General features: G+C 29.6%; 1 protein-coding gene across 1 annotated transcript; it reads left to right on the top strand.

The window, feature by feature from the left end:
* Positions 1-2,654: 2,654 nt before the first annotated feature.
* LOC116766843 (insulin-like growth factor-binding protein complex acid labile subunit) lies at positions 2,655-6,765 on the top strand. Its single transcript, XM_032656969.2, has 2 exons — positions 2,655-5,511; positions 5,834-6,765. The coding sequence occupies exon 1, from the start codon at positions 2,997-2,999 to the stop codon at positions 5,448-5,450; it is 2,454 nt and encodes an 817-aa protein (XP_032512860.2). The 5' UTR covers positions 2,655-2,996; the 3' UTR covers positions 5,451-5,511; positions 5,834-6,765.
* The last annotated feature ends 9,146 nt before the right edge of the window (positions 6,766-15,911 follow it).

Here is a 15,911-nt window from a genome sequence, read left to right as displayed (position 1 = left end):
GTGGTAATTACTGCTAAGTGTATGACTATTCAATTTTGCCATTTATTCCTTTAGCTTAGTAGATTACGATATCCCGGTCCCAGTTGTGAAAACTAACGGTTGATAATAATCGTTAACTTAGATGTAAGGATTGATTTAACTAACTGCCTTGTCCTCGTATTTTTCTTGAGTAGTTTATATTGTTTGTTAGAAAAAACTAGTCACATTGATTGGATTTCAATGACATTATTTAAATACATCCGTTTTAAATAAAAACGTAGTGTACTTTAAATTATTTATTCAATAATTCTTTAGACAAGTTCTATGAACAAAAAAAATCTTGTATAGTTTGACAGATGTGAGAAAAATCACAAACACTTCTACTACTAAATGAAATATCTCACAGAAATTGTTTTTGATCCGGAAAAATTACCATATTATAATACAATATGCTAAGTATGAAAAATCATAGAAAATTTTAATTAAACTATCCTATTTATGAACTGAAACGATATGGAAAGCTAACCTATTTATTTTATAAACTCAAATAGCTGGAAAACTGCGTCTTTATGATGTGTGCTCTCGTATCTTAAGCCTTATAGCCAAAATTATAGGGGTAGTTTTAAATTTTGCGCTTCAAAACTTTGTAACTGCAATCAGCCACCTATTAAAGCCTTGTCTGATCCAATACAATTTGAGAGATAATGCAAACAATATTTACTTATCTGTCAAAAATCAAAATCAAATTTGTCAAGAGTAAAATAATTATAAAATAAAAAAAAAGACTTATTTTTATCATCGATTTTTTTTATAGACAACCCATATCTATTATATTATACAATGCAATATATATATATATATATATATATATATATATATGTTGTATTTTTATTTTATTTCGTTTTTGTAACTATTATGTTATTGAATTCTGTAAGAATTTTAATTATTTTTTTTGTATTTAATTCATAATTGGTTATGATTGGAGAACTCTGTAATACAACGAAAGAAAAGCTCAGTATACTTAAATTTATATATTTACAATCGTCCTTATGATCCATGTAGTAATGATTTGTTTAATAATCACTATTTTAAGCAAAAACTTGTAAATTAATGCTATTGAGTGACAGCTGCTGAAAGCAGCCGAAAGCAACTGTAAGCTGAGTGGGCTTGATTGTTACTGCAATGTCTAATATGTTTATTTCATTTTGTTAGTATTATTTTGAGACAAGATTTGTTCAAGAAATAAAAAGATATCATTTCTATTTCTGAGTGGACACGGCGTAATAATTGTATTCAGTATATAGGTGTTCTGTATCTAGTGATTAGATGGTGTTGTTGGTTTGTTGCTATATCGATTTTCTTATTATTCATTATATAAATGTTTCTCTTTAAAGCAAAACCCCAAGTTGCTTAAGCCGAAGTCGAAGGCAAAAGCAAGTTTTAAGTAGTAGCAAAATTCTTTAACGCAATTCTGGTTAAACGGAAGGTACTATGAAAATAATTTGAAGCGAATACGGGACTATGTACGTGTGAGGGACCCTAAATATGGACAGCTGTCACTTCCTGGCTATGATTTATCTGAAGGCCAGTTAGCCGCGGGTCAGTTTAATAAATGTATTTTGGGAGTCTTTTTAGTAATAGATGGTCCTCTCCAGATGCAATAATTTTATAAAATATTTTCGTTCGAAGCGGACCCAAAATGTATTAGACTGTCAAATGCACATAACATTATTATTTTCGAGGGGAAAGTCATTTTCTACATCTGCGTCTACCTATTACTTAAAATGTAATTTTAGGGTCATGGATCTTAAGACGTTTTCAAGAAGTAAATTAAGTTTTGTTTATTAGGGTGTGACATTTATGTCAGTTATTAAGTGTATTATTAAAATTTAATACTTTATAATTATTTTTTTCTCTTTAACAAAATAAAAAAATTACAGTTACAAAATATTACCTTAATATATGAGGCATGTAATTAATGTGTTTTATTTTTGTTTCTAAATTTCCTAAATATTTAAAAGGTAATAGTTTAATACAATGTAAAAAAGTAAGGATGGCTGCCGTATCAAAATGGCTGTCAGTGGAGAAAAGGCCAACATAATTTGAATAAGTCCAGACTATCTAGAATCGGCGAACATGTATATATTTTTCTCAAGGATTAGATAAGAAAAAGGTCTAAGCAACATATATAATCTAAATGAAGATAAGTAATGCTACCCCAATTTTTTGGATATCATGAGGTCAATTGTCGGTGAACGGTGCCAATTATCTTTCAACGGTGCGTTGTAGTTTATCTTAAAACAAAATAACTAAATGCACAAAACGAAATTTATTTTTGACAATTTTTATAACCATCAACTATTTTAATACACAAAAATATATAACGCAACATAGATTTTTTTAAAGAAAACATTAAGCATTATAAAAGGTATTATAAACACTATAATCTAAAAGGGTGTGATTCATAAGGAGTGATGTTATATTATATGATTCCGAGTACTTGCGTTCTGAAAATATCACATGAGGGAGTGAGTATGACATATAGATATTAGTGATACCGGCCTCGAAGTCAGTTTACTAAATAAAAATGAGGCTGTGAGGGTTGTACGAAGTCGGCAGAGCGCCGGCGCCGGCTGCCGTATTGTAGCTTCAGGCAGTTTGCGGGCAGACTCGCCGGCGCCACACCGCTACCGGCCGCTAACACAGACTCGCGTACAACAAGGCTACGACCTCAGGGGCTCGCCTGTCGTGAAACACGTGCTTTATACAATCTACGTAAAGTGAGAAAGTGAGTTTTGTTATAATTAGACTGACTTAAAAGTGAGCATGAGTGACAGTGAACCCCAGGTGACGACTTTGTAGCGTGTGTTGTGAATTTATAATGACAACTATGTTTTACTTACGCAACGTTCAAACAGACTTTTGTCACTTTTTGTTACGAAATAATAAGTTTCAACTGCTCAAAATTCAGTGCCACTTAGTCTTTAATCCCGCTTAAGAACATTTGACAACACGAAATGGCTTTGTTGAGGGAATATTTACTGTTAATTTTTATAATATCATGGCAGTTTGACATATTAATATCGGCTTGTCCAAAAATATGTGAATGTAAAAATAATTCAACGTCCTGTGAATGGTGTTCGTACAATGTGTTTATTCATGAAAATAAAAATAACTTCAATGTAGAAGTCTGCTGCGAAAAAGATTCAACACTGTTTCACTGGTTACAAAACAATACGAACAAAACTTTCACGGAAGTCGTAATACAATACAAAAGTACGTGTAATACGAGCAAAGTTGAGCTCGATTTTCCTCAACTGGATACATATTCAATTACCATGATGAATAATAACATAACAAGTTTTCGTCTAAATATAAATACGAACAATATGAAAGAAATGGATTTCACTAGCAACAGATTGGAATATATAAGTAATGGACTATTCAATAACTTTACGAACCTACGAAAATTAATTTTGCGTCGAAATTTAATTGCGATAATCCAAGAAAATAGTTTTTTGAGACTCACAAAATTGGAAACATTGGATCTATCTGAAAATCATCTAACAGTATTGACTAACGTTTTTTATCCATTAAAAAATCTTCAACATCTAAATTTAAGTCGTAATAATATACAATTTATTCACGACAACTATTTCAATAATTGGTTACTGCAACATTTAGATATATCACATAATAATCTAAAGAAAGTGACTCCTGGAGCATTACAACAATTACCTAATCTCGCACGGCTGCTTCTGACAGATAACCCGCATTTGGGGATCACACAGTTGGATACACAGCTTTTAGTTGGTACCGGTCGCAGGCTACAACAAATTGATGCATCGAGAACCGGTCTTTGCCAAGTTCCTGAAGCGTTCACGCATTCTGTACGATTTCTATCTCTCGTGGGAAATAAAATTACATCGATACGATGTGGTGATCTTGATAGTTACCCCCTATTGCAGTCATTGGACTTTTGTGATAATAAAATTATATCTATTGAGGATGATTCATTGGGACGTCTGGAAATGCTATTGTTTTTAAATATTAACAGAAATCTTTTATCATCAGTACCAAGATCACTACCAGATGGTTTGGAGTACTTATCAATCAATGAAAACTCTATAAGCAATCTTTCAAAACCAGACTTTAAGGATTTAAAACATCTTCGAATATTGCTGTTAAAGGATAACCAAATAAATTATATTCAAGATCACATTTTTGACGACTTACTTTCCTTAGAAATGTTAGATATTTCTAATAATCCAATAAAAATGTTATCACCAAGCACATTCGATGGGCCACTATATCTTCGGGATTTAAGGCTTTGTCATTTAAATACATCTGTACCCGAAAAAGATGGGTCGTTTCCTTTGTCATCGCCAGAAAGCGTTCAAATGCTTCATCTTCAATCTAGCCCCGGCTTAGCGCGGCAATTGTTATCTGACTCAGCGGCATTAGCGGCTTTTTCACATCTACAGTATTTAGATTTGAGAATGAACAATATATCAAAAATACGTAGTGATCTTTTATTTTATTTGGGACAACTGAAAACATTAAGACTACATGGTAATAATATAAATTGTAGCACAGAACTATGGCTTTCAGACTGGATGAAATGGAATCAAAGTCTCGTAAGTACTGAGACCTGTTATTATTCTACATTAGAATCCAAAGCAGAGATGTCTAAATACAACTGTACTTTTCCTGAATCGTTTACCTTAAGTGAAAGCTTACCACCCATAAATTTATATAGTACAGAAATGATAAATAAGTTATTAAGATACTATGGTTATTTAAATAATAAAACCGAGAATTTTGAAAATACCAGCAAGGTATTACGGAGCGAAAAACAATTAAAAAACAACAACATAAACAGATCAGAATATCATAATATTAACAATGGATCATTAGTTAAAGACCTTCCAGATAATAAAGTACTATTGCATGACTTTTTAAATGAAATATCAAATATGAAAGATAAAGGATCGTCCAAAATTTTAGATCAAAACAAAATTCAAAAAGATCAATTAAATTCGAACCGTAGATTTTTAGATATCACATCGCATGTATCGGTAAGGATTCAGACAGAAAAAAAAGATTACAGACAGATCACAGCGGTCCGTAGCGAGGAAATATCTGGAAAACGTTTAAATACACCGGTAATGACAACAGAATCTAAACCAATAACTAGGTTTACTGAAAATCAAAATATTCAGGATGCCGATGTAAGCGAGGTTAACACGGTTAATCCGAATGTTCGATTGAAATATTCATCGCACCAAGGAGTTTATATTAACTATGCTCAGAACATTGGCATGGCTTCAGTAATTAGTCTCATGTTAGTTTCCGTTATACTGTGGGCGAGTTTTCGTTTGAGGTATAAGAGAAGACAGCTACGAGCTTTGAATACTGATATGGAGGACCAAATAGAAGTGTCAAATATATCGGGTGGAGTGTTGTGGTGACATCTTCGTGCAGCCGATCCAACGCCCTTTGAATATGATTCACTCTTAACGTAGCAATCATGTAAGTATTTTATCGTCTTAAAGAGACAACTCGAGCCTAAAGCCTTATCATCCCCCAAGAAAAAAATTTCCTTTAATATTGATAATGTAACATTATACGTTTTCGAAATAGTATTAATTTAATAATAAATGTTCGTATATTATGAATGTCGTTCTTAATGTTAAGTGAATATTCTTATTAAACTACCACCACTAAGAGGAACCGCTTAATATGTATCTATAGAAAAAGTGAGATTTCTCTTCGCCTTAAATAATTTATTTTCAAAATTCCAGTACATAATTTAAACATTGTTGACAAATGAAATAATTTTATAATTTTTCAGTGGGTGGCAATCGGCTGCAGTCAGTTGGATTATTTGTGATAAATCTTAACGTACATATTTTTCTATGAAATAAGTACAAATAGAGAGCTATTCTAAGCAAATTGGTTAGATTTTATCAATGTAAATAATGTAAACATCAATCGAGCGTCGTAGGATGTAATTATTGTAAACAAATATTTTGTAAAAAAAAACATTAATTGGTTGTAACTGACTTCAATGTTTTTTGACTGTAAATAAATTACTAATGATTGTATAGAATAACATTAATGTCGTAATGCGTTCGCTCGTTATTATAAAATATATTCTCAAACAAGAATTTTAATAGTTCAATATCATGATAAACGTATAAATGACAAGTGTAGTTAATACATATAGTCCAGTCACTTCAAATCAGTGAAAGGCTTTTATGTAAAATGATTTTTGTTTTACATGTTTATGATTTTGGAACTATTTTAATATTAAGCACTTTTAAACTATGGGCGTGGCGCATTACAGACTATTGTAATATAATGTTAAAGAATTCGCAAAGATCATGTCTTCCCTAATTCTCTTAGAATAACTATGTACAATACTTCATATGTCATGACATTGTGCCAAACTGTTATTTTGGTTTTCCCTTTATGTCATATAAGTAATACAATAATCCTTTGGTATGTAGATCAATATACAATCATAAATAAAGTTTACTTTCTATTGACACATGTATTTTGTATAAATTTAGTAACATATTCATAATTATAACTGTCATAGTAAAGCAAATATTCGGCTTCATTGATTGTATCAAACATATGCTCGGTTATGGATTAGTTAAGTGTATTTCATACGCATCACTGAAACCAAGGTTGTAACTCAATATATATAATAATATCAATATTTCAAATTGTGTGTAGATATATGTTTTTACTTTAGTGTAGACTACGGTGTACAAACGCATAGCCACAGATAATAAATAGAATGAATGAACTCCGTGTTTTATTTTATTATCTTTAGAAACTATATAACTTGGAAGGTAGTATTTGTTTTGTCTAATGTTTTATTCGAACATTTTTTTTTTTAACATATTAGTCTTTGAAATGTTTAAACTCTGCTTAGGAACTCTAAGATTGATACTCTCCATTTTCCCCATTTACAGAGATTTTTCTCCGTATACATTTATGTTTAATTTCTACATGAATATTCTGAATATAATTTTATATACATAATAAATTTGATGAGCGACTCACAACTAAAAGAAAGAGAATATGGCTTTGTTGATATAAATTACTTTGTATTTTCATACATATATATATACAAAATATCATTGAATAATTTCTAATTATATTACATTTGTAAGGTAATGAAGTTGACAAAAATATATTAAAACAATGAATACGATTTTCACGAACATAAAATCCTAATCAAAGCTCTCCATTTCAGTTGTTTAACTTATAAAATAAAAATATGTGTTTTTAAAGTAATTTATAATTTGATTGTTTTTTTTTTAAGGAATTTTAAAACATAACACGTAATCCAACATGAAAGCAATCAGATGCCTTAAATATAATTCTATAAAGTCATTAATATTTCTCACGTTATTTAAACGTAATTATTTTAATACTGTCACGTGCTATGAGTTTATGTTAGTTGTTGGATGGTAACTACCTATCAGAGCAAAGAATAAGAATGTTGACAAACTCGTTTTATATCCGAAGTAGTACTTGATGAAATAAATTGAAGCACATACACTTGAACTACTTTCGAAAAATCGTAAAACAGTATATATATTTCATACTTGCTTTCGAGTGTCATTAAGCCAACATAGAGTTATAAAATATAAAAGATTCAGCGAGTTATAAAATATGTAAAACAAACGTGTGCATACAAAAAATTTATACACGTTAATTTGATTTAAATTCAGGTGACATTTCAAAAATTCTTACAATTGTGAATTTTCAGTTTTATTTTTTAATGCACTTAGACAATAATTTATATAAAACCTTACTCGAGTATTCAAAACAAACCGTCCTTTATTCTTTGAAGATAAAATTTGATAACGAATTAATATAGCTCAATAAAATCATTTTTGGAAGAAAATTTCCAAATTAGAATTGTAAATGTTGAATACTTTGATCTGCAAATAATCCCTAACGAATTGAAATAAACTTCTTAAAATTGTTCCCGTTAAAGAAAAATGTCTCCTGGCGTTGAATATTATATCATTACATCCACGCGCTTTGTGAATAAATAATTTTTAACGGTTTCAATTTAGATTTAAATATCTTGAATATAAATGTAATCTTTGCTCAGCTATATAAAAATTATTGAAATATTTTTTTGGAGTTTCATAATATTCAAATGGGATTATATAATAAATTATTTTGTATCAATATTATGATATAGGATTATAGTAAGGCACTTTACTTGAACAATAAAATTAATATTATTTCCCGATAAGTGTGTTTGGAATTCTTTCATATAACGACATGTCTTCCAAAGTTGAAAGTAATTAAATATACAAATAAATTACTTCATAATATTAATTGTGCATTGTTATATTTTAACCTGAAGTCACATTATAATAAGCAAGTGAATGAACGAACTAAGATATTAAGTTGCATTCCAGGGCTGCACGGGAAACTCCCAGGGGACTTTTAATTAACTCTTGTTATGTCGTAAATATATAAAAGCTGGTGCCTCTGCATAAGTCATAAATATTACTTAACAAGACAATATAGTATAATATATATTTTGTAGAACATTTCTCGAAATATTTTTTTATATTAACAAAAAAAGAATATCAATATTGAGAAGAAATAGCTGCAGAAGTATCAATTAATTTTTAATAGTAATAGAAGTAAATAATCTAGTATTAAATCAGTAATACAAAGTTTTTATAATTCCTATTAATATATATATATATTCATATAATTTTTACCTTATTGAGAATAAAGACAACATCATCTATCATCATATCTAAAGTTTTAACAAAATCAAAAAAATATAGTTTAATGTAGGAAATGTAAAACTATCCTTCCGTTTTGTTATTGACATTAAAATATTTGGTTAATATTATCAGAAAGAGAAATTACAGTTTCTATAAAAGGTTTTCCTCGGCATAACCCTCGATTGCAATGGTATAAAATACGCTATCAAGTTATCGTGCGGTGCACAAGCAAATATACTTCAAACGTTGGGCCACCTTCCAATATTTATTTTGGAGCTCGACCCGACAGCGGTAGCCCGCCCTGAGGTTTCAATTTAATTATTCAATATAACCCATTTAAGCTTCTCGTATTTAAGCTAAAACATTAAGGCATCGATAGAATATATTATCTTTATAAAAAGAAGGATGTTATATAAAAACGAATGTTATAAAGGGACAACAAACAAAAAGTCAAACAATAATACTGCTGGCAATGAAAACGTGTAAATACTCTTCGATTTCAGAGTATAAGCGGCTTAAAGTCAGGCTCCAATCAGACAAATCCACTTTGGCCAGTCCAAAACGCGAAGAACATTGGTATTGTATATAAAGTTTGCTTAAAATATACAAACCGAATATAAATATACAAATAGGGAAAAGAGCTGTTCAGTGTTGGAAAGAAAAAGTTACTATTGTTTGCTGATTCAATTTCGCCGATATAAAGACTGTTACATCATCAATGTATACATTTTTATTTGTTCTGATTTAATATAAATTTGCTATAGGAATTGTATTTTAAAATTTGCTATAATGAATTATATAAACGTAGTATACATTTTACCTTTCCTCCTGCACTGTAAGTTTATAGGTAGTACGTTTGTGATATTGATATTATGAGTAATATAGTATATCATACTTCAGATATCCGATATGAAATCAATTTAGAAAGCTTCCAATGAAACCACTTTAAATTTAGCTAATTGATCATTGTTATATTTTGCTGAAGAAGCCCGACTCTTCTCGCATTACACTCCCCAAGTTATAACTTACTGGTCATGGTTGGAATATTGTAATTAGAACCCTTTCAATTATGTGGTATTGTTTTTGCTTCTTAATTGCCTTTTCTGAGCGTTGGATTATTCTCTCAGCACTGTTACACGGCTGACTTAATAAATCATAATTTAGAGACAAAGGTCGTTAATCCTGAATGTTTTAATCACCGACCCCTATTTAATCCAAGCTCCGATAAAAGCGTTTAATTAAACCGCCAGCTTTAATATTCACACATCAATTTAGTTGAGGCCTAGTTTCTTGAAGCTTAACGGATACAACAAAAGTAATTTCATGCTGTGATTGCACTTACGATCCTCGAACGGGACTGAGTGTAATATTTTGCAATTACGGATTAAGGCGCCCTAGAATGTTGGCCAATAGTACGAGGGTATTTTACTTTCACTTGAAGTGCAAACACAAATAAAAGATAAGGTATTATGGTTACCCTTTCCATTATGAAAGAACGAAACTAATTAGAAATAACGTAAAAAGGATTGCTCCTTAGAAATCTCAAAGAATACTTAATTTTAAAAATGTTCATTGAAAGGTCTATAAAAAATTTAAACAATCTTTTCAGCTTTTGTTACAAATTACAGGAACTTCTGTTGTTTAAGAAATGTAGTCAAAAAGGCTTTCAGGTCTCTATTGTTTTATTCTGGAACAATGAAACACAGAGTCAATGGCGAGACGATACAGCCGCTTAGTATTTTTCTTCGGTAAAAAAGTTGTAATATCTCTATAAAGTATTTCATAGAAATGCTATAAATATTGACAAAAAAATATATATTTTTAAAGACTTATAATTTTTTTTTAAGTAAAAAATTTGGTTAATTTCATAAATTGAAACTAATATATGGCTTGTGTTTTTTAAGTACCTACATATATAATGATTTTGGAAGAATACAAACAGGAATTCCAGCTTGTTTTAAATAAATAAGAAAGGTAGGTTTCAATTTACGAGCCTATAAAATGTACGCCGACGCCTATAAAGCTTGCTTTTCAATTTTATTTATCTTCACAGAATCTCAGTTAAATGCGGAAGCCGAGCTCTTAACGAAAACATTTGTTTACGTCTAGATTATATTTTGAATATTGTTTCTGCTTTATATTGTAAAGTGTTATTTGTGGTTATTTCCCACTTTGGTTTTGTTTGACAATGTTTTGTAATATTTTGCCTTACGTAAAGCATATATTTTACGTCTTAAAGCAGGTGAAAGAGATTTGAAGAAAGTCCTTTTCATTTTTCTTTTGAGTAAATGTACAGTACCGATAGTCGATACAGATTTACGCTGCGACTGATTTTACTTGAGTATTTAATAATATCCGCCTATTTGAAAGACAATAAGTTAATCCTTTACCCGAGAAAATAAGGGATATCAAAAATAATAATATTTATAAAATTATAGAATTATTTAGGTAATACGTATAATGAGATTAAATCAATAATCAATATCAATATAATAATAAGTAAAATAAAATTAGAATGTAGAACGAAAAAATCAACAACACGAGCAGGTTTCGAAGCTGCAGCCTCCAGAATATTGCATTGCAATTGCTTCACCAACTAAGCTATCGTGCTCAACTGTGTAGCTAAATTAAACATTCTAAATATCCTACCGTCATATCGAGATGGAGGTCCCATATATCGGTTTGCTAACTTTTCAGTGTTATAGAATATCGATCATGGTTTGGAGTCCAGCGTTTTGGGTATTCATAATTAACTTACTTTATACAATCATCCGGTATTTGTTTCTATGGTAGCAAACGTACCGTCGATTTTGAAAACATTTAAATTGCAAAGATAATTATTGTTAATGAATTTATTAATTAGCATAATTGATAAATAAAAATTCCATACAAAGTGGGAAAGAAATATTTAATAATATTGTACAGATATAGAAAACTATATAGTAACAAAATTTTGCAGATCAATCTAATTTTGAGCAAACAAAGGTTAATGATTATTTAAAGGGATTTTGAACAGCCATATGACAAAAGAGTCTCATCTAATTGTAGGGACTTGCAAAGAGAGCTACATATTAAACCCGTCGCAGGGTGAAATGCATTCAACGACTCTGAATAATTCATTTCGTCTCCTCCTGCGACCTTCCTTACTGACTCAGCTGTCGCAAAATTTTCTGCTTGATTCCTATTATTCATAGTAAAATGGGACGTGTTATATCCGTGTTAGAACCAGGATGGCCTGCTGCGAGCGAAAGTTATGACCTTTTGCGAAGCTTAAATTTTGTAAGCCCAAATTAATTAGTTCCTTTCATCGAGTAAACCCTCTACTATCATTGGAATGAAAATAGATATTAGAACATAATTTTAGGCAGCCTTATCATTTTACATAAGCTTCATTACACAAGTTGTTAGTAATTATTTATTGGATCAAACCTATAATATTCGTTACTGCAATAGTTGAAGCTATGTACTGTATTAGTATAACAAATAAAAAGAACTATTAAATATAATTTCATTGTATTTCATTTAAGGCTAGTATATTATTGTTTTACAATATATTTTATAGTGATAATAAATAGTGAAACAAAAGCTTATATATTAAAAGTAACCAGGATAATAGTGAAATAATTTTTATTTATTTTTAGATGCAATAGCCTCACGGATTTATTTTATTTTGTACTCGGGCATTTGTAGTATAACTATTCCGACTTCAATATGACTTCTCCCATAAAGAATGAGATAAATAATTCGTTAATATGCCTAGTATTGATTCAGCAAAAGACTATTATTTTGTACTTGAACAAAACAATTCTTTAACTGATGATATGAAGACACTAATGAATAAAAGTATTTATCTTATTACCAAAGGTTAAAATTGTCTCGCGTAATATATCGTAGCAATAGACAAAAAAAAAACTTAATTTAAAACATAATATAATTAAGAAGGAAATAAGATAGTTCCATTAAAAACCCGGAGAAAAAGTTTAAGAATTAGATGGTTTTATTAGACTTTATTATTAAAGGAGTTAAGTTTTTTACTTTTACAATGTTGTTTTTCCCTTGGACGGAGAAGTGGCTTTTTATATATTCGTGTTACTATCTTAAGTAAAAAAGTTTCGTCTTCATAAAATAGCGAACTTAATGTGAGTTGAGAATATTGTGTTAAGACTGATTTATTAATCTTTTTTTTAACGAGAATCTACGTGAAGAAAAAAGGAAATTTATTTTCAGCGAAGCGTTTTTAGAATTTTACAAATTGCTTAATTTTTTTATTTATTTTCTGATTATATGAAACATGATACTTTAGTTTTGAAAGCTAGTTCATTATATATTTAAATAAAAAACTTTTTGCATACGATTCATATTTCAAATATACTTGCATGAGAAAGTCTTTATAGTTATTCATTAGTTGCTACATCACAACCCCCTTATATCATATCATCACCAGGAATATGAATTGGAAGTGTTTAATAAATGTATTATTAAATTTAATGAAAAGCGCATTGTAACTTCTATTTTTAAAATTGGAATAAAAATGTTACCGATTTCAGAATTACTCTTGATTAGTTATTTGATTGTATTAAAAAAAAAGTGTTTTAAAAAAATGTTGAGTATTGAAACGCATACATAAATGTTTTCACTATGAAATTCCCTAAAAGTTTTGTACAACACAAAAGAAGTATCATATTTGTAAATCCTTTTTGTTCCACACAAGACTAATGGGCTGAATAAAGTGCTACTGAGTGGTCTGGATTAACCTTTTTTTGCTTGACGTTATAACTGCTAATGGGAGTCGAATTTAATTATGATCAATATATTGACTTTGTTAAAAAACCTTATTGATGTATTATAAAAATAAATAGGAGCCATTTCGTTGTTTACTCCATTAAATACATATACAACGATGGCATCAAATTAATTCGTAATGTTTATCTCATTAATGTTAACGAACTTAATTTCAGTGGGTCGTGATGTTTCGCATTCATCCCGATTGGCGTCCTATTCAATATTATCTAATTTTATTGGCCATTGTTCATATTATTTATGACTTTGTGAATTGTGTTCCGGTCATACAAAGCTATTACCCGCCCTTATCGTCACAGTTAACAAATTAGTTTCTTTTGTATAAAAGTGACATTGGTGTCTACCTTTTATTCATACTTTTATAATTTATTGTAAAGTCATTAACGAAATCATAATTGCATCACACTGGAACATTAAAACCCCTCGGACATGATTTTAATGAGTATTGTTAGAGCTTTACGTTGTAAATTGGAAATTTTGTTGGGTTTCATAAAATATTGAAAATGTACACTATGTTTATAATGGTTTACAGTATTGGATTAAATGTCAATGTTTTAATTAAAAGCGGAGTTATACAATTGAATATAAGTAGGAAGTACGTAGTTATATTTTTGTAGGTAAAATGTATAATAAAAAACTTTTACGTTAAAATATCACTTATCAACCATAAATATTAACTGTTTACCCATTCATGTCGTAACATGTTAATTCTGAAATTAAGGAAAAAATGTAAATCTGTTACTTATATTTTATAAAACATGTACTCGACACAGATGTGAAAAATTTTGTGATTATAAAAATATCAATAAAAATGTTTGCTTCGACGTAATTCCTGGAGGCTATTGTTTATTTTATGATCAATGTAATATAACGTTTTCAACCGAAAACTTTTATTATTATTGTTGTTAAGTTCATTAAGCATTACGTCGGTAGAATTGTAAATAGAGGGATCGTATACATTGGAACGCAGGCAGTAAATATCTCTAGTAAATATCTCACAACGGTGCCTGCCTGTCTCGTTAGGGCGAGTGCAAACACTAGATAAGACAAAATTTGTAGTCAAGGTGTTTATAGTTACGAATTTGCTTCATTAAAACTGAAGTTTTGACTATAATGATGATAACTATTTTCAAACAGTAAAATACTCATTGTTTTGAGTTATGTTTATGTTTGCATGTTCGTTTTTTATATTTTTTATCTGTGTATGTAAATGTTACGTGAACTTGTGGCTTAATAAATTAACAACTGTTTCTTTTTAATGAACACCCATAACTGAAGTTCTATTTGATAATTTGCGGTGTCCCCAACTAACCTGATCATTATTCGTCAGAGCTTATAGTCTAAGAGCATCTTGCTTTACTACCAACATTACCGTTCTCGTAATTTTACATCCCTTTATCTCAATTGACAGAACTTGGTGATGTCTTTTGTCTAACTTTGCCAACTTTACTCTGATAACGCGCTCTAATAAATTTAACGCTTTATCTGCGTCTATATTCACATCACAATTGTTTTTATATTATATTGGTTTGTTTGTATTTATTTAACGGCTATGTGTTTATGTACTTTATAGGCAGATTGAAGAAAATTGTGTTCATAAAATATAAGTCTGATCTCTGAAACTCTTTTTAAAGCCATAATTAGCGTATATATAGTTGAACCATTAAATGTATGTAGAACAAAAAAAAAAAAAAAACATCCATCAAAATAAATATTGTATAGTAGGTATACAATGTACATAATTAATTTAAAAAAAATAATATGTATGTCAACAAGTGAGATAGGAATTGAATAAAAACCAGTGGATTTAAAATTAAATATGACTCGTATCGTTTTGTACGGATGAATAATTCATAGACGTTAATTCAATTGGCGAAACTTGAAAAGCGCTCTCAACGATTATGAATGAAAAAATAAGGGAGCATAATTCAAGCGGGATTTCAGTTTTGATGCGAAGTTTCGCTAACTAATCTAATTATGCTCTGTTGGTGACTTCAGTTCGACGCTAAGTAAGAGCTCTTTTGTTGAGATACAAAGGTATGCTTGTAATTACAGTTGATGATAAATGTTTTGCTTTTATCATTTTGCATTGCTTTTTACCTGCTTTAAGATGCTAAACATAAGCATTTTTTCAATGGTTGTTATTGCTTGATTTAATTAAGTAATTTGTTTATAAAAACGACAAGTTCCAACAAATTTGTATTTTAAATTCATAAATAATTCTGTCTCTGTGAACTCTGCTCGCAATATAAATGTCGATGCTAGGGTAGATTGTTCATATCTCCATAAAGGTAAGAGGTATCTTCAATATTTTTATTCCATTTGCTAAAACCCATTTGCTATATTGCTAGGGTT

The sequence above is a fragment of the Danaus plexippus genome, chromosome 10 (assembly GCF_018135715.1).
Source record: "Danaus plexippus chromosome 10, MEX_DaPlex, whole genome shotgun sequence".
Taxonomy (NCBI): Eukaryota; Metazoa; Arthropoda; class Insecta; order Lepidoptera; family Nymphalidae; genus Danaus; species Danaus plexippus.
Note: the sequence above shows the minus strand (reverse complement) of the source record. Positions and strands in the feature narration are given on the sequence as shown.